This window comes from Coturnix japonica, chromosome 1, assembly GCF_001577835.2.
Source record: "Coturnix japonica isolate 7356 chromosome 1, Coturnix japonica 2.1, whole genome shotgun sequence".
In the NCBI taxonomy this organism is placed as follows: Eukaryota; Metazoa; Chordata; class Aves; order Galliformes; family Phasianidae; genus Coturnix; species Coturnix japonica.
Genome location: NC_029516.1, coordinates 1 through 19,966, shown reverse-complemented (window position 1 = coordinate 19,966; position 19,966 = coordinate 1). Strand labels below are relative to the sequence as shown.

Here is a 19,966-nt window from a genome sequence, read left to right as displayed (position 1 = left end):
GGGGGGGGGGGGGGGGGGGGGGGGGGTCTCACGCTTGTCCCACTCGCAGCTGGACCCTCCCCCCGGCCCCGCCCCTCGACACCTCCCCCACGTCGGAGAGCTCCGCGTCCAGCGGCCCCAGTGTCTGCGGTGAGGGGCGGGTCGGGGGGCGGGGCCTGTCGGCGGTGGGCGCTGTCTGGGGAGGGGGCGTGGACAACATCGGCCACTCCTCCCCCCCGACCCCCACAGGGGGCTTCTCGGACACTTACGCGGCGCTGTGTGACTACAACGGGCTGAGCTGCCGGGAGGAGGTGCAGTGGGTGTGTGGCAGGAACTGAGGGCTATGGGGCATTGGGGGTGGCTTTAAGGGGTTCTCTGGGGGGCTTTGGGAGGTTTAGGGGGTCCCTAGAGGCCTCTGAGGGAACATATGAGGGCAGTATTTCAGAGGGTATGGGGGGGTGTTTTGGCTGGGCCGACGGGGTTTATGAGAAGCTTTCTGGGGGGTTTCTATGGCGTTCCTAGGGGGCCTTGAGGGGTCTATGGGGAAATCTTTGGGGGGTCTTGGGGGTCTAAGTGGTCTCTGTTGTCCTGAGGGATCTATGGGAATAAATGTGGGGGATTCCGTGGTGTTTGGGATGCAAAGGGAGTATGGGGTTTTGGAGGGGGGGGGGGTGTCTATGGTAGTTTGTGGGTTCAGCACTAAGGACAGAGGTCTTGGGGCTCTATGGGGGCTACTGGGGAGTCCTGGGGATCCTTCCAGGGACCCTTAGGGGGTCCCTGGGAGGCTATAGTGGGTTTATAGGGTCCTGTGGGCCAGTGATGGGTCTATGGGGTCTATGGATTTCTCTGGGGGTGTCTCGGGGGGCTATGGGGGTTTTGGGGTCCCCCCAGGACGTGGACACGCTGTACCATGCGGGGGAGCGGCGATGCTTCGATCTGCGGGACTTCAGCCACTTGGAGAGCAGGTGATGGTGGCACTGGGAGTACTGGGAGGGACTGGGTGTTACTGGGAGCACTGGGAAGAGGCTCGGGGCTATTGGGAGGCACTGGAAGGGGAAAGGGGGTCAGTGGAAGGGGTTTGGGAACAGTGGGAGGCACTGGGAGGGAGAATAGGAATACTGGGAGGGGGTCTGGAGCACATGGAGGCTGTGGAAGGGCAATGGGGAGCTACTGGAAGTACACTGATGCTTACTGGGAGCGCTGGGAGGTGGCTCGGGGATACGGAAAGGAATTGTGTGTGCTTACTGGTGGCACTGCTGCAGGGAGCTGGCGCTCGCAGTGGCAGCACTGGGCTACAACCGCTGGTTCCGGGGGCTGTGCTGCCGTGACCTGCGCCTGGTGTGTACCCCAAACCCAGCACCTCCCCACAGCCTCCACTTTGGGATCCCCTCACAAACCCCCACTGTTGGACCCCCCCGATCATATTCCCCCAGTACTCAAATTTGGGGGAACCCACTGTCCCTTTACACACGCTTTGGGGTGAGCTGCTTACCTTCTTGCCCCATTTTTGAGCTCCTTCCATCTTCAGGGTCCCCCAACACCTCACTTGGGGTTGTGTTGTCAATTGTCAATGTTGGGGTTTCCATAACTTCCTCCATCCTGTCTTGAGGTCCCACAAGTTTCAGGGCCCCTGCAGTTTTGGGAACTCCCTCAATCCTTCCACAGTATTTTAGGAGTCCCTCACTCCCTTAACCCTCCATACTCCTGTTTTTGGGTCCCCACCCCTGCCCCGTTCTCGAGGTGCTCCCCATTTTGGGGTTCTGACTCCAATTTTGATTCTCCCATGTTGTGGTGCAGAGCAGTGAGGTGCAGGCACAGGTGCTGCACGCTGTGCGTCGCTCACCCGCGCTGGAGGAACTGATCCTGGACAACGTGGGGTTAAACGCGTACGCTCGGGGTCCATTCCCTTGGGGTTGGGGGTGTGCACCCTAAGCGGAAGGGGTGGGATTTGGGGGGATCCTGGGGGATGGAGATGTTAGAATGGTTTTGGAGGAATTTGGGGCAGGATTTAAGATGGTTTTGGAGGATTTTGGAGGACCATACTGGAAGGATTTGGGGGAATATGGGTGATTTTTGGAGGTTAGGGAGTTTTGGAGGGGTGGATTTTTGGGACAATGTTGTTGGCATTGGGGGGGTTGTGGTTGATTCTGGGGGAGATTTGGGGCCATTTTGTTTGGTTTTGGGGGTGTGTGGGGGGATTTGGAGGAATTTTGTCTTTTTAGGGGGGAAATGTTAAGGGTGTCAGGGTATTTTCAGGGTGATGTTGGTACATTTGGGAGGGAGATGTGGATATTTTGGTTCAGTTGGGAGAACTGTTATGAGTTTGGGAATCTGGAGCATTTGGGAAGTTTAGGGTGGTGATGGTGGGGATTTGTGGAGATTTGGGGGATCCTGAGGGGGGAGTTGGGTGGTTGAGGATATTTTAGGATTTTTTAGGATTGTAGAGGACTTCAGAATACTTCAAATAAAACTGGGAAGTACGTCTTAAGGCATGAGGGGCTGAGGGATAGGGGGTGGGTTTAAGTAGCAATTTGAGAGGTTTGGGGGCATTTTTGAATGTTTTGGGGGGATTTTAGGGCCCCAAATTTGTTGGTGCACACAAAATGTGGGAGGGGAAAGATTTGTGGCTTTTAGGGTGGATTTTGGGGTTTGGAGGGGAACTTTGGAGGGGCTATTGGGGGATGCTGTATAGGTTTAAAGGGACATGGTAGATTGCAAATTTGTGGGTGCACCCTAAGTATGAAGGGACAAGGTATTAGTGGAATTTGAGAGGTTTGGGGAAAATCTTGATGGGGTTCTGGGGGAATCCTGTGGAGTGCTGGGATGCTTCAGAGGGGTACGAAATTGGAGATGTCCCCTTTAGTTGGGGGGAGGTGAGATTATGTGGGATCAGATTTAAGGCGTTTGGATATCCTTTGGGTTGGGGTGCATGAGGAAGCCCTTGGGGGAATTCTGTGTGCATTTTGTGTTTTGAGTGAGAACCTGGTGGGTCTGGGGGGATTTGGGGTGAGATTTGGGGGCTCGGGGTGGTTCAGAGTTTGAGGTGCCCAAATTTGGCATTCCCTCCCAAGGGACTTCGCCTCCCGCTTGGCAGCAGCGCTGGCGGCGCACCCAGACCCACCGCTGCGATGCCTGGAGCTGCCCCGTGGATCCCTGGGGGACAAAGGTGACCTCCTTATCTCCACTGCTCCCCAGATTTCCTACTGCTCCTCAAAGCTCCCCATGGCACCCCAAACCCACTTATAGCAACTTAAAAACCTCCCTAGAACGCGCCAATTCTCCCATTAGACCTCAAATCCTTTTCTTGCACCCCAGGAATTCTTCCTCCAAATTCCACCCTATTTGCCCATTTGCACCTTTAATTGTCCCCCAGATCCCATTACTGTAATCCAGAAATCCCCCTAGAATCTCATACTCTCCCGTTCTACTCTGAAGCATCCACTGCCCCCCACAAATCCCCCAAATTGCCCCCAAAGCCCCTGACTCCCTGATTCCCTCCACCCCCACCAGACTTATTTGGTGTTCCCCAAACTTTTGGGGCCTGCTCTTATTTTGCACTCCCTCAATTTTGGAGTCATTTCCCAGGCTTGGCAGCACTAAGTCAGCGCTTCCTGGGGCTGCCAGGGGGACTGCGACGGCTACGCTTGCCTCACTGTGGCTTGGGGGCACGAGGTGGGTCTGGGGGCTCTGTGTGGTGTTGTGGGGCAGGGGGTGTTGAGAGCAGGGAGGGTGTGATGGGTATGCGGTACTGAAGGGAATATGAGGGAGGGGAATGGATATTAAGGGGCCATTTGGTGATCTATAGGGTTTTGGGGTGCCCTGCAGTGTGATGGGGACCCGTCGGGCTATTGGGTGCCCGCAAGAAAATTGGAGTGCCTTCTAGATGACGGTATGCCCCATAAGGTTTTGGGGTGCCTGTGGGGTTAAGGAGACTTACTGAATAATGTGGAGCCCCATGGGGATACTGGAGTGCACATGGAGGTGTTGGGGTGTCCACTGAGGTTATGGTGATGTCCGTTGGGCTGGTGGGAGGGGGAGATTGTGTTATTGGGCTGCTTCTGCAGCAGCGGGGAGCACTCTAAATGTGGACAGATTAGTGGTGTGAAAATGATTGTTTTGGTACCAAAATATTTTGGGGGCGTATAATTCGGGGTTGTGAGGTGCAAGTGAATATACTGGTGTTCCTGTTGGGTTCTGGGGAGTCCCCTGGAGATACTGGGCTGTGCATGGAAATACTGGAATGTATATGTGTGCTGTGGTTCTCTGTGCCTCCATGGGTTCCTATGGGTCTCCTCCATGGGAACTGCACCCCACACTTGCCTCACAGGATTGGCAGCGCTGGGCCGGGCGCTGGGCGCAAACCCTGCTTTCCGCAGTGCCCTACAACTGCTGGACCTGGGCCACAATCCTGGGCTGCTGGGCAGCCCCCACGGCGCTGTAGGATGGGAATGGGGTGCTATGGGGCAGGGATGGGGTACTATGAGGTGGTGGGGCAGTGGAGGTCAATGAGGGGTACTGGGACTGGAGTGGTGCTATGGAATTGGGTAGGCTGTATGGCGTTGGAGGGGATGCTATGGGCTGGAGAAGGAGTTGTGGGACTGGAGAAGTTACTATGGGGTTGGAGAGGGGGTGTCGGGCAGGGTATAATGGGATGCAATAGGGCTGGATGGGATGGATGGTGCTGGATGGGGTGGGTGGTACTATGGGACTGGGTGGTATACTATGGAGCAGCCATGGGGTCAGGCTCTACTCCACACCTCCAGGACCTCTTTGCCTTCCTGGCTCAACCCAACGCCCTCCTGCACCTTGACCTGGCTTCCACTGACTGCGCCCTTGATGTGGTGAGGGGCTGTGGGGTCGCCATGGGGCTGCCTTGGGGCAGTCGTGGGGCTGATGCCCCCCTTGTGCCTCCCAGCTCTTCGGGGCGCTGCTGCACGGCTGTTGCTCACGGCTCAGCTACCTCAACGTGGCCGGGAACAGCTTCTGCCACCGGTCAGCTCCTGCCCCACATGTCGATGGTGGCTGTGGGGCAGGGGGCAGGTGGGGCCTGGGGAGGTGGCTGGGAGCCCATTGAGAGTTGGAGTACCCTACTGGCCAGTCACGAAGGCAGAGAGGTTGTCTGGAATATCTTTGGGTGGATGGCCATCCCACTGTGTGGTAGAGCATCCTGATGGGTGGTAGAGAACCCCTCTGAGCACTGCAGTGCTCTATTGACCAATCAAGAAATGCCATTGGGTGGTTGAGCACCCTGGTGAATAGTGGAAGGACCCCTTTGGGCATTGGAGCACCCAACTGGCCAATCTCTTGGGTGATCTGGAACACCACTGGGTGGATGAACATCCTGTTATGTGGTCAGGAACCTCATTGGGTGGTTGGGTACTGTGTTGGGTGGTCTAAATTCTGTTGGATGTCCAAGGGCTTCGTTGGGTTTTGGCCCAACTGGTTGGTCTGGGGAGTCCCTGATTGGCCCCAGATGTATAGGGCTGATGGAGCCCTGCTTCCGCCTCCCCTCAGGAAGACCCGTGAGGTCCCACCCAGCCTGCAGCAGTTCTTCTGCAGCACCTTTGCCCTGTCCCACATCAGCCTGGCCGGCGTGCGGCTGCCCCCTGAAGCTCTCAGGTGAGCATCATCCCCCGGGGTGGTCCGCTGCCTTCCTGGGAGATGGGGTGGTGGGCGCACCATGACCTGCCCTCCCCAGGTCTCTCCTACAGGGATTGGCCGCCAACACCCGCCTGAGTGACCTCCACCTGGACCTGAGTGGCTGTGAGGTGGGGTGGGGGCACAGCCCAGGGTGGGAGGGTCCTTGTGGGCGCTCCACCTCTCACGTCATTTTCTGTCTGTCCAATTCTTGGTGCCACCTTACAGCTCCGCTCGCCAGGGGCTCGTGTGTTGGAGGAGCTGCTGGGGGGCATCAGTGCTGTGGGCAGCCTGGACCTCTCAGATAATGGTGAGAAGAGGGAGAAACCCCATCCTGGGGGCTGGCCTGGAACCCTGCCGCTATCTCCAGTTTCTCCCCACGCTTCTCTCAGGCTTTGATGCCGATTTGCTGACACTTGTACCAGCCCTGGGAAGGAACAAGGCCCTGAAGCATCTCTGGCTGGGCAAGAACTTCAGTGTCAAGGCACGGTGAGTGCCCCTGCTGGACTCCCCCTGGTCCCATAGGGCTTTATGAGGGCCCTCCTTCCCACCGGCCCTGGAGGACGTAAACAGAACCATGGTTGGGCTGAGTCCAAGGAGGTCCACTTAGATCCTAATGGCCAAAGTTGTGTCATGGAAGCCCACCAAGACCCGATGGGCCATACTGTGCCCATGGAGGCCCACCAAGACCCCAGAGTACTCATTGACATCTTCTAAGACCCCATGGGCCAGGTTGTGTCCATGTCCCACTGCTCTTTCTCCCCCCTTCAGAACACTGGAGGAGATCCTCCACAAGCTGGTCCAGGTCATCCAGGAGGACGACTGCGTGAGTTCCCCAGAGGATGGTGGGATGGCAGGTGGATTTCCATACACTTCTGTGGATCCCCCGGACCCCATCTCATGTCCTCTCTGCCCTTCCCATAAGTCCCTGCAGTCGCTGTCAGTGGCTGAATCGAGGCTGAAGGCCAGGACCTGTATCCTGGTGAATGCACTGGGCAGCAATGCCTGCTTGGCCAAAGTGGACCTCAGCGGGAACCTCATGGAGGACATGGGCGCCAAGATGCTGGCCAAGGCCCTGCAGATCAACAGCACCCTGCGGTGGGTGGGTGGTTTCACAGGGGGCTCAGGGGTGGTCTCTCCACCCCGATGTCACCTGTGGTCCCATGGCAGGAGCCTCAGCTGGGACAGGAACAACACGACAGCTGTGGGCTTCCAGGACATCGCCAGGGCAATGGAGAGGTAAGTGGGACCATGAGCATATTGTACTGCAGGTGGACACCCCCTCTGGAGCGTGTGAACACCAGGTTCAAACAGCCAACCAGATCTGGACATGATACCTGGATCTCCAGACAGGCCAACCAGTTTTTGGACCTACTTGTCAATTCTAGACTGTGCAACTGGCTGTTCTGTATAGGCTGATGGGTTAACAACTGGTTCTAAACTGGTCAACAGTCTTTGGACTGGGCAGTCCATCCCAGCCCAGTCAGTGGGTTCCCAACTAGTAAACTGGTTCTAGACTGGTCAACAATGTCTAGACCAGAGAACCCAACCCAGACTTGTCAATTGGATCACAACCACTCAACTGCTTCTAGACTGGGCAACCATCTCTAGGCTGGTCAGTCATCTTTGGAGCAGTCAACTCATTTCAAACCAGTCAGTGGGATCCAGTCTGGTCAACTGGTGCGACAGTGATCAACCAGCTGCTGACCAAACAACCCACTGTGCATTGGTCAGTGGAATCCCAAGCAGATCCATGTCCTCTCTACAGCAACCACACATTGACCTTCATGGCCCTTCCCCTCTGTGATCTCACAGCTGCCTACCGAAGTGCCCCAGAGCGAACAGACACCGGTTGGCAGCAGGTGGGTGGAGGCAGCTGGGGATTCTCTATAATTTGTGTTGGGGAGTCTCAGGCATCTCAATTTCCTTCCTGAAGATCCAGTGGTGCCTCCTGCGCAATGGCCGCGGTCCCAAGGTGCCACCAGAGCAGGTGCTCCGGCTGCAGCGGGGCATTGTCACCAGCACGGCCGAGCAAGTAATCTTTCCCCGTGGGCACAGGGAACCTGGGGTCTTGGGGGTGCTTGTGGGGCAGGAGAGGACAGATGTGGGGCTGATTTGTGGCAGCCATGGGGCAGATATGGGAAGCGAGAGGAATACGGGATAGTGGCCAGAAGGATGCTTGGGAGGTTACTGGGGTGGTTGCTAAGGCAGCTTTTGGGGTGATTATGAGTGTTTCTGAGGGGCTGCCTTGGTGGTTCCCAGGGCAGTTGCTGAGGCAATAAGAGCAGAATCTGCTGTTGTTCCTGGAGTGGTTGCCAAGATAAGAGATTGTCAGAACAGTTGCAAGGGTGTTTGCTGGGATGGTTACTGGGGCGATGGGGAGTGTTCCAACAGAATGCTGGGGTGATTGCTGGGGCAGTGGGATGGATTCTTGCCTGGGTGATGGGAGGTGTCTGATGAGGTGCTGGGGCAGTTGCTGGGGAGGTTGCTGAGATGATGGGGGCAGTTGTTGAGGGGATGCCGGGATGGTTGCCAGTTGCCAGGGTGGTTGCCAGGGCTTTTGCCAAGGAGATGTGCTGCAGATGCTCTGCCGGCTGAGCGGACGCGTGCAGGCGGCGGCGCGGGGGCTGCGGGGGCACCCAGGGGCCCAGCGTGACCTTGCAGAGGCCCAGGAGCTGCTGCGGGAAGCCAGGAACGCGCGTGCGGTGAGCACCCCAACAGCATGTACCCAACAGAGACCAACTGGAGCTTGCATGCCCCAAGATTGCCCCAAAACACTCCAAAAACGCCAGCACCGCACCCAGCAGTAGTAGAGCATCTGACCCCCACATTGAGGCATCTTCTCCCCCCCAAAAAACAGAACCCTCAAAGAACCCCAAAAATATCCACAGGACCCCAACACCCCCCGCCTCCAGATTTTTAGCATATGACCACCAAATTGAAGAATCTCCCCCACAAATTTGAGCCCCCAGAGCACCCCAGGAGCCCTGCAGGAAACCTCATCATACCCATTGCAACTGGAGAATCCAACTCCCCTGTTGAAGCTCCTCCCCAGAATTGAAGCATTCCCCCCATCCCCCCTCAGGGAACCCCAGAAACATCCCCCCAGAATAGAATCACCTTCAAAATAGAAACATCTCACCCCAAAATTGAAGCTTCCCACCCAAATAAAGAGAGCCCGTAAGAAACCTGGTCTTTATAGAAATTAAAGCATACCTCCCAAAATGAAGCATCTCCTCCCAAAGCTGAAACATATCCGCACCCCCTCCCCCCCCCAATAAAAATAGAACTCCCCCTCAAAAAACAGAAGCCCTCTCACACCCCAAGACCCCCCAGAACAGTGTCCTTCCCCAAAAAACGAGACCCCAGATCTCCTCCAGCACCACAACATCAGCCCTGGGGTGCTGACTGCCCCATGGGTCCCAAACTTTCACCATGACCCCCTCCTCCCCCCCCCCATGATCCCGATGATCTCCTATGAATCCCACTGCTCCCCTGTGACCCCTGTGATCCCCCATGAACTCTGTGATACCCCGTGACTGCTTTGACTTCCCATGACCCTATAACCTCATGACCCCCCATCACTCCTATGGCCTCCCATGTTGTCCCATGACCAGTATGACTCTCATGACCCCTTGCATGACCTCACACAACCCTTCTGCCCTCCCCCCCATGACCCTTTAACCTCCCATTCAAGGAGTAAGAGGGAAACGCACAGGCAGTGGGAGCAGGGATGGGTGCCCTGAGCAGAGTACATGGATGTCATCAGGAAAGCCGTGGCGCAGATGGAGCTGTGCTGGGCGAGGTGTGGCAGATGATAGAAGGGATTCTACGGGTCCCTTGGTTGAAGGAACAGGCTGGGAGGAATGCACCCTCTGTGATGGATGAGGAGGGAGTTGAGGCAGCAGATGTGGAGGTGGCTGAGGCACTCAGTGAGTTATTTGCCTTGGGCTTCACTGGCAGCCACATCTTACACGTCTGTCCAGGTGGAGGTGGGGGAGCAAAGTCCCTCCCACTGTAATCAAAGAGCAAGTTTGAGGGCAACTGATGAGACCGAACGTGTACAACCCCTGCTGGATCCAGATCCCTCTGTGAGATGCTCAGGGACATGAGGGGTGAGCAGCTGGTCTGAGATAGCACAGCTCCCCCCGGGCAGACCGGGCCATACCCACACTGTGCCCTTCTGTGATGGAGCGATGGCTGCCACAGACGAATGCAAAGCAGCTGATGGTGTCATCTGCTGGGGCTCCTGCAGGGCTGTTGGCACCACATCTCCCGTGTGGGAAGACGTGGATTTTACCATTCCACGGGCTGCAGCTGGGCTGTGGTCAGGGGCTCAGTGAGGGGCTGGAGGTGCTCAGGTGTCCCCCAGGGCTCTGTGTGGGGCTGCAGTGCCTGAACACCTTCACCGGGGACGTGGTTGTTGGGATCAGGTTCATCTTTACTGGGCCCAGCTGTGCCTCCCGTGCTGGTGGCCCCGTGCTTGTGGAGCGGCACAACAGAAGGACGTGGTGCCACCATGCAGAGGGACCTGGGCAGGCTCAAATAGTGGGCACGTGTGAACTGAATGGGGGTCAGTAGGGCCAAGTGTAGGTGTTGGGTCGGGGCAGTTCAGCTGTGAGCAGCGAGTGGGAGAAGAACCGTGTGAGATCAGTCCCGATGAGGAGGACCTGGGGGGTCCTGGGCCATGAAAAGCCGGGTCCGATGGATCCAGGGCTGCGTGCTACGGCCTGGGGCACTGGGCAGCCCGAGCTGGGGGGCACAGCCTGGGGCAGGGGAGGGGATGGGTCGGCTTTAAGGCTAATTCCAACTCCGCCGTGTTATGGTTATTGCCCACAACCCACCATCTCATCACCCCGTGACCTCATGTGACCTCGTGACCTCACATGACCCCATGACCTCACATGACCTCATGACTGCCACAGTCCTCCTGAACTCCCATGACCTCTATGACCTCCGTGCCCCCCCATGACCCCATGACCTCCTGTGACTTCATGGTCACATGAGCACCCCCCTGACCCTATAACCCCCCCCAGCTGTTCCCCAGCCTGGCAGCGCTGGGACCGGCCGGGGCTGGAGCGGGGCCACTGCAGCTGCTCCTGCAGGGGGTGGCGGGGGACGTGGCCAAGGCGGTGGACAAGGAACTGGAGGTGAGAAATAGGGGCACCGGGAGCAATGGGGGCACCGGGAGCAATGGGGGCACCATGAGCAATGGGGGCACTGTGAGCAATGGGGGCACCGGGAGCAATGGGGGCACTTGGACGGACTGGGGGGGACAAGGAGGAGTCTGATGGGGAACCGGGATGGGGGGGGGAGGAAATAAGGGACATGGGAAGGACTGGGAGGGACAAGGAGGGAGCCGGGAGGGACTGGGATGGAATCAGAGATGGGGAGTGTGCTGGGAGGGACTGGGAGAACAGAGAAAGGACTGGGAGCTGCTGGGAGGGAACTGGAGGAGCTGGGAGTGCTGCAGGGCATCAGACGTGGCCGAAACCCCAACGAGGAGGGAAAGGCCTTCCAGGGGGGCGTCCCCTCTGTGGAAGTCCCCCCTCCAACCTGCAGCCCCCTTCCCCAGGTACTGCTGGAGGCGCTGCTGGGCCGGGCCGCCGAGCTCTGCCCCCGGGCCACGGCGGCTGGAGTGTGGCCAGGGGGGGCGTGGCTGGGGGGGGCTCCTCGGCCACGCCCCCCGCTGCCCCCCGGCCTGGCCCCGGGGGCTCTGCTGGAGCGGGCAGGGGAGGAGATCCGAGAGCAGCTGGGGTAAGGACTGGGACGGACCGGGATAGATGGGAGCGAGGTGTGGTGGGAAGGCACTGGAAGGGCCGTGGGGAACATTGGGGTGTGTTGGAAATGAATGGGAGTGTTCATAATGGGATAGGCAGAGGGACTGGGGCAGCATTAAAGGTGACTGTAAAGGCACTGAGATATACCAGGAAGACAATGGGATGGACTGGGATAGATTGGGATGTGCTGGGAGAGCATTGGGGTGAACTAGAATAGATTCAAAATGAGCAGGGAGACACTGTAAAGCACCAGGAAGCCACTTGGGTGTACTGGAAGCAAGTGGGGCGTACTGGCAGGATGCTGGAATGTAGGGGAATATACTCGGATACACAGGGAAGCACTGGGATATACTGAAGGGGCACTGAGATATACAGGGAGGGCATTGAGGGTTACTGGGGGAGTGCTGAGGGGAACTGGAGGGCAGTGCGACATATTGGGAGGGATGTGTGGGAGATTAGAAGGGGAGAAGGGAACACTGGGATGGGATTAGGGTGCACCGGAATGTACTGGGAGGGCACTGGTGGGCACTAGGAGGAGAGCTGGGGCTGCCACCATCCAAGTGTTTCTGTGCTCAGGGAGGTGCAGCTGGCGCTGGTGACGTCCCTGACGCAGGCAGTGGTGGCCGAGCTGCTGCGGGAGCTGCGCCGTGTCCACCAAGCTCTGGTGAGTCCCCCCCGATTCACCAACAGCCACCGGCTCCTTCGTGAGCCCCCAAAGTTCTGACACCCTCCAAGGTTCTCCAGTTCCCTGAGGTCCTCCAGCACCCATTGGGTTCTCCAGCATCCTCTGGAGACTTCCAACCCCCTGAGATCCTCCAACATCCACTGGGTCTCCCAACATCCTTCAAGGTCCTCCAGCATTCTGTGGTGTCCTCCAACCTCCCAAAGTCCTCCAGCATCCTCCCAGCCATCCAACAACTTTTCAGTCCCCCAACACCATTGAGGTCCCTGATATTCTCCAACATTCTTGATCCCAAACCTTCTAAAATCTCCCGTGTGCCTCCAGGCCCAGCACCTGCAGGATCCGAGGAGTCCCCATGGGCAGGAGCCGTCCAACAGCACCGACGAGGAGCTGGGTGTCGATGTTGTAAGGAGGGCAGAAGTTTGGGAAACATCCCAAATCTGGGGGGGCGTGTGCATCCCATGCGGGGACGGGTGACCCCTTTGGGGTGTCGGGGTGCCCTGTGGATCACAGGGGAGATATGGGAGCAGTCCATGGGCTCTGGGGACTGCGCTCCAGGCTTTGAGTGCCATAGAGCTTTGGGAGGAGGGCAGGGGATCCGGGGGAAGTTTATGCGTGGGGAAGTGAAGGAGTTTTGTGGGTCTGCTGTGGATTTGGGTGGACTTGAGGGTGTTGGATTCACGTGACAATTTTGAGATGAAACCAAAGGACTTTGGGGTTCTTCCCTTGGAGGATGCACCGACGCTACAGCGACACAGACGCTGCCGCCGCACCCGCCCACCTTCCGCCTTCATGGGTGAGCGCCTGCACAGCCACCATCTCACCTCGCTGATCATGGTAATGCAGAGCTGTGCAGCAGCACTAATGTCACTGCACACAGGCCAGGCCGAGGGGCTGGACTCACCGTCACCCCCCGGGAGCTCTGAGGGGGATCCCAAGCTGCACCCAATGGTGAGTATCCCAGCCCACCACAACCGAGCCCTGTGCATTGCTCCCTAACTCCACCCACAGACCCGCAGCCCCGCCACAGCCCCACAGCCTATATGGGGTATATATATGCCTATAGGTCCTGTAGGTCCTGGACATGGAGACGGGCTCGGCCCCAACCCCACGTCCCGTCTGCTGCCCCCGCACCACGTGCTCACGCCCAGCCGGCACCAAGCCCCGCCCACTGCACGCAGCCCCGCCCCCTCCCCATCACAGGCCACGCCTCCAGGCTGTGGCCCCGCCCCTGCTCACAACCCCGCCCTCCCATTGGCCACGCCCACCACTCAATGCTCCAATGAGCAGCTACATGTCCCCTGGCCACGCCCCCAAAGACGACCCCCGCCCCTTTAAGCCCCGCCCCCTCTGGGGTGGGCGTGGCCTCCCTTAAAGGCACAGCGCTCCTCCTCGTTCCCCAGCACTTCGGGGCTCCTGAGGCGGTGGGAGGCGGCCCCCAGGAGGAGGAGTTCGGCCGGTGAGCGGGGGGTGAGGGGCTGGGGGGCAACAGGGCGCTGCGAGGGGGGGATGGGGGGGTCAGTGGGGGCCGGGGGAGGAGGGGGGGCTGTCCAGGAGAACAGAACTGGGAATACTGCAGGGGGTCATGGGGGGGTAAGTGGGGATCACAGGGTCCTGCTGAGGTCTGATGGTGTTACGTGGTGCTGAATGGGGTAACAGCCTCCAGACGGGGTGGATGCGGGCAGTGCTGTGGAGGCGATGGTTGGTCTGTGACCCCGGGGGGCGCTGGGCGGTTCCTGCGGGTCACTCTGTCCGTGTCGCCCCAGGCTGCCCCCCGCAGTGCCCCCCTACCCCCAGGAGCGTGGCTGCAGCCCCGGCCCAGAGGCATCAGGTGGGTTCCCTGCCACAAGCTGCCGGTGGTGCTCGGACCCTCCCCCAGCGCCCCCTTCATGAAGCCCCTCCCCCAATTATTTCTCCCCTTAATTTACTTAATTCCCCCGCAGCCCCCCCGGAAGCCGCCAGCCCCGGCCTGGAGTGGGCGGGGCTTCCCTCCCCGCAGACCCCGCCCCCTCAGGTGAGTGGCAGCTCTGGTCGCCAATCGCCGGGAGCGGAGCCGCCCTGGGGGCGGGGCCTGGTGCCGGAAGCTCCGCCCTCCCCTCGTGCCACTCAGGCCCCGCCCAGGACGGGAGCGCGGCCCGCGCGGAGCGGCGGCCATGATGGAGGGGGCGGGGCCGGCACGGAGGCTCCGCCCGCCGCCCCGACAGGTGAGCGGGGAGCGGGGCGGGGGGGTCTGGGCTGCGCTGCGGTGACGGAGCGGAGCGGGGCGATGTCCGTGGGGCGCTGTGGGATGTCGGAGCTCCGTGCCGCAGGGAGCTCGGACAGGAGCCGCCAGCCGCCGCCCCCGAAGCCGCAGCGGAGGCAGCGCGCACAGTCCTGCGACAAGGCGGACGCCGGGCCCGGCCCGGGGGGAGGAGGTGAGGCCGCCGCGCTGCTCTGAGGGAACCCGCCCAGCTCAGCGCTCCAACGGCCGCTTCTCCACGCAGGCACCTGAACGGCGGCGGGACGCGGCAGCGGCCGCACACGGATGGGAATAAAGTTTTATTGAAGAGAAAGCTGGGGAGTCTCATTAATGGCACTGACAGCGCGGCGCCATGACGGCAGCAAGGAGCCATGACGGGCAGCAAGGAGCCAGGACGGGCAGCAAGGCGCCATGACGGCACCCGCCGCTCCCCGCGCCCCCAACCGCCTTCCCGCCCTTTTCCCTGTTTCCCTCAGGTGTTTCCCGCCCTCGTAACGGTTTTTCCTCAGCCGCTTCCCGCCGTCCCGCTCCCGGCGGCTCCGGGCCATGGCGGCTCCCTGCCGGGACTGGTTCCACTGCAACCGCTGCTACCGGCAGGACGGCGCCCGCTTCTCTGTCACCAGCTGCGGGCACGTGCTGTGCGAGCCCTGCCTGGGCGCAGGTACGGAGCGCCCTGGCGGCCCCTCATAGAACGGAGCGATAAGGAGACTGCGACTCCCGCCCCCTGCTGGGCCCGCAGCCCCACACAGCGCTGGCGCTGAGGGACGCCGTGTTCCTTCCCCGCGGACTTTTGACCTCACGAGCTGCCCATAGGGACCCACCCGAACCTTTAGCCCACACGCCATGGAGGCACACAGAGGCGCCTCTTTCAGCCCCTTAAAACATCCCCCGTCCCATCCCGCCCCGATGGCTGCAGGCTGGGGCTGTTCTGGGGGTGGACCCCACCAACCACCATTTGGGGGCCTTTATCTCCTCCCCACATTGCAGGACCGTGCCCCATCTGTGCTGCCGCGTGTCGCCGCTTCCCCATCCCCGAGCAGGTGAGAGCCCCAGGACCATCGTTCTGGTTACCCCCAACACACCTCAGAGGGCCCGTTTTGGTTCCCTTCTCTGCACACTCAGAACACACCTTTCTGCACCTCCCTCTTCACTTACACACATCTGCAGGCTGCCGCTTTGTCACACCCTTCCCCTACAACCAGGGGCTGCTATTTTGTACCCCACTGGGCTGCCACTTAGAAGGCACCAGGCCATGTTGTCCTGTGCCATCCTTCTCCTCCCCCACTTACAGCTGGAGGAGACACTCTTCTTAAAGAGCCCCGCCGCCATTGCCCGGCAGCGCCTGGCACACATCTCTCAGGTGAGCACTCAGGGGGCTCCCCACCATCTGTAAACGCCCCCAAAACACAACGGACCCCAAGTTTCTCCCCTTAGGCCTGGCGCTTCCAGCAGGCACAGGTGGACCTGCTGCTCGCCTTCCACCGTGACACCGCGCGCCGGGCTGAGGCCGCACTGCGGGACGCCCGCCGGGCGTTGGACTCCAAGCAGAGGTGAGAGCCACTGCCTGGGGGTGTCCTGTGCCCCCCCACCCCCAGCCTCACTCAGGCTTCCCACAGGGAAGCGGAGGAGCTTCGAAGGGAGAACGGGGAGCTGCGGAGGCACCTGCGGGAGGCTGAGGTCATCTTTCTTTGTTTCATGCTCACCATGTTTAATGCTAACCATGACACCCCACCACTTCAGCCTCCTTTTTTTTCCTCAGTTAGCCTCACATTTTTCTATATTTAACTCTCATTTTTCTCACATTTAACCTCCGTTAATTTTTCCTTCTTTAGCTCCCTATTTTTCCTTGTTTACAATCAGAATCTTTTGGGTTGGAAGGGACCTTTTAAAGCCATCAGGTCCCACTCCCTGCACTGAGCAGGGACACCCACAGCTCCATCAGTGCTCAGAGCCCCATTCCCTGACCTTGGGTGTCTGCAGGGATGGGGCACCACCACCACCACCTCTCTGGACAACCTTTGCCAATGCCTCACCACCTTTACAGCTGAAAAACCTCCTTCCTTATATCCAATCTACATCTCTCCTCTGAAGTTTGAAATCTTCCCTCTTGTCCTATCACAACAGACACCCTGCTAAAGAATCTGTCCTCATCCTCATCACCCCCTTTAGGCAGATTTAAGCGCCCCTTTACCCATTCTACCCATTTTCCACATATAACACCCTCTTTTACCAAATTAACCCTTCATTTTTGCCCCCTTTCCTCAGTTATGCCTTCATTTCTCCCCTTTTTACTCCAGTTTTCCCCACTTTAATTCCTGTTCTTCCCACAGGTCTCCCCTACCTGGCGGTCGAGCAGGTGAGCCCCGAGTTTTATCATTTTGGGGAAAGGGAGAGGGTCCAACAATGAGCACCCACATTTCTCCACGCAGGGGCAGCACTCCTCGGCCCATTGGCATCACTTCCCCAGCAACAACAGGTTGGACCCCCCCTCATTTTACCCGTTTCCCCCCAATTTTAAGAGGAATTCATTAACATGCCTCTGTCTGCTCCAGTCACCCCACAGCCTCGGCGGCAGCTCAGTGGGCAGGTGGTGAGGTGAGCAGGGCCCCCCAGGTCGCCCTATTGCAGAAACTGGAGGAACACCCTCAGATTTGTGTCTTTTCCCCCCAAATGTTCTCCCCTCCATCATGCAGCCGCTTGGCCTCCCTGGAGCACCGCTCGGCCAGCAGCACCCCGACGTGGCTGGGTGAGCCCCCAAACCTGCTGCCAGTGCCGCCTCCTCTCCCACCCCCAGGCTCCCGAACCCCACCCCACCCTCAGCCCTGTTCCTGCAGCCCAGCCCTTCCATCCCGCTGCCTGCAGCCCTGCCCCCTGCCCAAAGCCCCTCCTGTCCACCCTGCTGACCTGCACCCACTTCCCATCCACACCCCGTGGCTGCTCTCTTGACTCCATCCATTTCCAGCTTCTCCTCCCTCCTCTGACCCTGCCCCTCTCCCCCCGCAGCCCCCTCTCCAGGCTCCACCCCCGGACTGGCCCACAGGTGAGTGGTGCAGGGTGGGGCCGGCTGTGCTTTCCGGGCACCCAGTGTCCCTGTGCCCCCTAATTGTCCCGTCTCTCCAGGGCCACCCTGCTGGCTTCCCATACTCCGTTGTGGGCTCCTTTCACCACCCCGCCGCTGCCGGTCACGGTCCTGCCCGCTGAGCGCCAGCACTTCTTCTCTGCCGGCCTGCAGCCCCCCCGTGGCTGAGCCCCCCACGGCACGGCCTGGACCAGGACTGCATCCCACGCTGCTGTGTGTGGAACCCTTCCATCGTCCAGCAGTGCGGGATCATCGCTGCCACTTTGGAGGTGGAGCAGCTGTCTTGGAAGCAGCTGCCTTTCCCAGATCCTCCGCCTCCCTGCCAAGACTCCACCAGTTCCTGTTGTTTTCCTACTCTTTGTGATTCTGTGGGATGTTCTGGGGCTCCCCCCTGGTGCATCGCCCCCCTCCAGGCCTGGCTGCCACCTCCTGCTGAGCGCCGCCGTGCAGGCCAAGGTACGACTGGGGCCAGGGAACCTTGTGGAGACAGAGCTCGGCTGGGGGAAGCCCAAAACCTAATGCTGGGGATGTCAAGGCCCAATGGAAGCTCCTATAGGAGCTGTGCCCTGTGTGGAAGGACCACCTGGTTGGAACCCCATGGCCCCATAGAAGCTTCTGCTGAGCAGGTTTTGCTCATGGGGATCCTTAGGTCCATGGTGGGAACCCAAGGCTGGGTGTAGGACTCATGGTGGGAACCCCCAGCTACATCAAAGCTTCCAGAGGGCTGCGTTCTGCTGAAGAGAACTGATACCCCATGGAGGGACCCCAAGGGCATGTGGAGGTGTCATGGTACTCTCTCAAGGCCATACAGGGACCCCGTAGAGCTGACCCTCACCCACCACATCCCCTCAGCCCTGTACTGGGTGTCCAGCCCCAGGCACTGCAGTTTGACTACAGTGTGTTATCATGGTGGTGGGGTCCTGGCCATAATGGTGGCCATATAACGGCTGGTGGCCACCACTGTCAGCCTGTTTGTCCCTGTAGGGCTCTGCTGTGTGGGCAGTGAGGGAGCCCTGGTGCTGCTGAGCTGTTGTGGGCTTGGGCTCCACCTGCAGCTCCCTGCACTGAGGCAGCTGGGGGCTCACAGTGGAGGCTGCCTGAGGTCTGCTCTGCTGTGCCGTCTGCCAGGAGACATCCCATCCAACAGCGTGTCCATGGAACATCCCATCCAACAGCGTGTCCATGGAACATCCCATCCAACAGCGTGGCCAGGAACATCCCATCCAACAGCGTGGCCAACTGCAGGAGCTCTGTGGATTACAGCAGGTCCAGCCTGAGGCTCTGCAGGGACGGAGGGTGAGGAGCTGCTCCAGGGGTTGTTGGTGGCCATGGAGGGGCACTGCAGTCAGAATGGGGTGTTTGGCACAACGAGTCTCTCCTTAGGACGGTTTTGGGGTGAAGGGTCTTTTTCCTTAAGACTGAGGCCCACGCGGTTGCTGGGTGAGGTTAAGGTGGAGACAACCAGTTGTGGGTTGAGCTGTGGGGGCTGCCACAGTTGGGGGGGTGATAAGAGCTGGAGGCCACACACCTGCGGGCTGTCAGCTGTGGGTCCTTAACGAGTTCTTCCCTCCTGCCCAGTGTATAAAGTTTCCTGCTCTGTTACAGCTCATGTCTGTCATTGTTGGACGGGGTGGGACGTGCAGCTGGTCGCGGCTCCTGATAACGGGGTGGGATGTGAGTGTGGCTGTGGGTGGCTGTGCCCCCTGCACGTTTGGAGCTGGGTGAGGTGAGAACGGCGCTGAGCAGACAGTGGCTGCTCCAATAGCTCTGTGTGTCTGTGTGTCTCCGGAGCTCACTGCGGGGCCCTGAACCACCTTCGGTTCCCATCACAGGGCGCTGTGTTCCCCCGGAGCTCTGTGCGGTGCTCACAGCCCACAGGGCCCTTGGGAGCTGCCAGGGCCTGAGCGGGGCTGCAGGCTGCAAAGTGCTGAGCAAAACCACTGTGTTGTAACGGGACGTTCAGCAGCAATGGAAGGACACGAGCAGCTCATCCGGCACCAAAAGGAGCCGCAGAAGGATCCATGGCTGCCTCACAAAGCTGGGCTGTCACAGCACGGAGGTGCAGCTCTGTGTGCGCATTGTCTGCCAGCACCTCTGGTGTGCCATTAACATCATGGAACCACAGCACGGCCTGGGCTGCAAAGAACCCCAGTTCTCATCCCATCCAACCCCCTGCTGTGTGCAGGGTCACCAACCAGCAGCCCAGGCTGCCCAGAGCCACATCCAGCCTGGCCTTGAATGCCTGCAGGGATGGGGCACCCACAGCCTCCTTGGGCAACCTGTTCCAGTGCATCACCACCCTCGGGGTGACAAACTTCCTCCTCAGATCCAACCTGAACCTCCCCTGTCTCAGTTTCAAACCATTCCCCCTTGTCCTATCACTGCCCACCCTCACAAACAGCCGTTCCCCCTCCTGTTTATACACTCCCTTCAAGTATTGGATGCCCACACTGAGGTCTCCCCGCATCCTTCTCCAATCTAAACCATCCCATCTCCCCCAGCCTTTCCTCATAGCGGAGCTGCTCCAGCTCTGCCCATCTCAGCGCCTCCTCTGGACCCTCCAACAGCTC

The 19,966-nt window shown here is 59.6% G+C and overlaps 2 protein-coding genes across 33 annotated transcripts in view; both read left to right on the top strand.

Moving 5' to 3' along the window:
* Positions 1-14,630, top strand: part of CARMIL3 (capping protein regulator and myosin 1 linker 3) — a 17,956-nt gene extending 3,326 nt beyond the window's left edge. For 5 of the 16 annotated variants that reach the window (XM_032445716.1, XM_032445679.1, XM_032445616.1 and 2 more), the window contains 30 exons: positions 50-129; positions 229-299; positions 871-944; positions 1,242-1,317; positions 1,777-1,865; positions 3,051-3,145; positions 3,565-3,651; positions 4,307-4,416; positions 4,743-4,820; positions 4,895-4,971; positions 5,494-5,598; positions 5,678-5,747; positions 5,845-5,926; positions 6,009-6,105; positions 6,388-6,442; positions 6,542-6,714; positions 6,787-6,855; positions 7,385-7,478; positions 7,553-7,651; positions 8,199-8,321; positions 10,653-10,766; positions 11,192-11,373; positions 11,973-12,060; positions 12,403-12,483; positions 12,811-12,874; positions 12,959-13,029; positions 13,482-13,537; positions 13,845-13,909; positions 14,022-14,282; positions 14,388-14,624. In XM_032445716.1, the coding sequence (XP_032301607.1) occupies positions 50-129; positions 229-299; positions 871-944; positions 1,242-1,317; positions 1,777-1,865; positions 3,051-3,145; positions 3,565-3,651; positions 4,307-4,416; positions 4,743-4,820; positions 4,895-4,971; positions 5,494-5,598; positions 5,678-5,747; positions 5,845-5,926; positions 6,009-6,105; positions 6,388-6,442; positions 6,542-6,714; positions 6,787-6,855; positions 7,385-7,478; positions 7,553-7,651; positions 8,199-8,321; positions 10,653-10,766; positions 11,192-11,373; positions 11,973-12,060; positions 12,403-12,483; positions 12,811-12,874; positions 12,959-13,029; positions 13,482-13,537; positions 13,845-13,909; positions 14,022-14,282; positions 14,388-14,515 (2,914 nt within the window). In that variant the 3' untranslated portion in view covers positions 14,516-14,624. Of the gene's footprint in view, positions 1-49; positions 130-222; positions 300-870; positions 945-1,241; positions 1,318-1,776; positions 1,866-3,050; positions 3,146-3,564; positions 3,652-4,306; positions 4,417-4,742; positions 4,821-4,894; positions 4,972-5,493; positions 5,599-5,677; positions 5,748-5,844; positions 5,927-6,008; positions 6,106-6,387; positions 6,443-6,541; positions 6,715-6,786; positions 6,856-7,384; positions 7,479-7,552; positions 7,652-8,198; positions 8,322-10,652; positions 10,767-11,191; positions 11,374-11,972; positions 12,061-12,402; positions 12,484-12,810; positions 12,875-12,958; positions 13,030-13,481; positions 13,538-13,844; positions 13,910-14,021; positions 14,283-14,387 lie in introns of those variants that run through there. The other 11 variants (XM_032445741.1, XM_032445591.1, XM_032445667.1 and 8 more) reach the window with 11 other exon arrangements.
* Positions 14,631-14,663: 33 nt separating this feature from the next.
* On the top strand, positions 14,664-19,000 carry LOC107308826 (RING finger protein 212B). Of its 17 annotated transcripts, XR_004308031.1 has the most exons (11): positions 14,771-14,978; positions 15,305-15,357; positions 15,609-15,677; positions 15,752-15,867; positions 15,934-15,994; positions 16,648-16,673; positions 16,747-16,793; positions 16,870-16,912; positions 17,011-17,063; positions 17,438-17,852; positions 18,381-19,000. XR_004308031.1 is itself a non-coding variant. In XM_032446021.1 (10 exons), exons 1-10 carry the CDS (start codon positions 14,864-14,866, stop codon positions 17,516-17,518), a joined length of 654 nt encoding a protein of 217 aa, XP_032301912.1. In that variant the 5' UTR covers positions 14,771-14,863; the 3' UTR covers positions 17,519-17,627. The 17 variants fall into 17 exon arrangements, 7 of the variants coding, with proteins under 7 accessions (XP_032301940.1, XP_032301912.1, XP_032301869.1 ...); XM_032446021.1 differs by lacking the exons at positions 16,747-16,793; positions 18,381-19,000 and adding an exon at positions 17,321-17,357 and having other exon boundaries at positions 17,438-17,627; XR_004308006.1 differs by lacking the exon at positions 16,747-16,793 and having other exon boundaries at positions 15,767-15,867; positions 16,870-17,063.
* Positions 19,001-19,966: the final 966 nt, after the last annotated feature.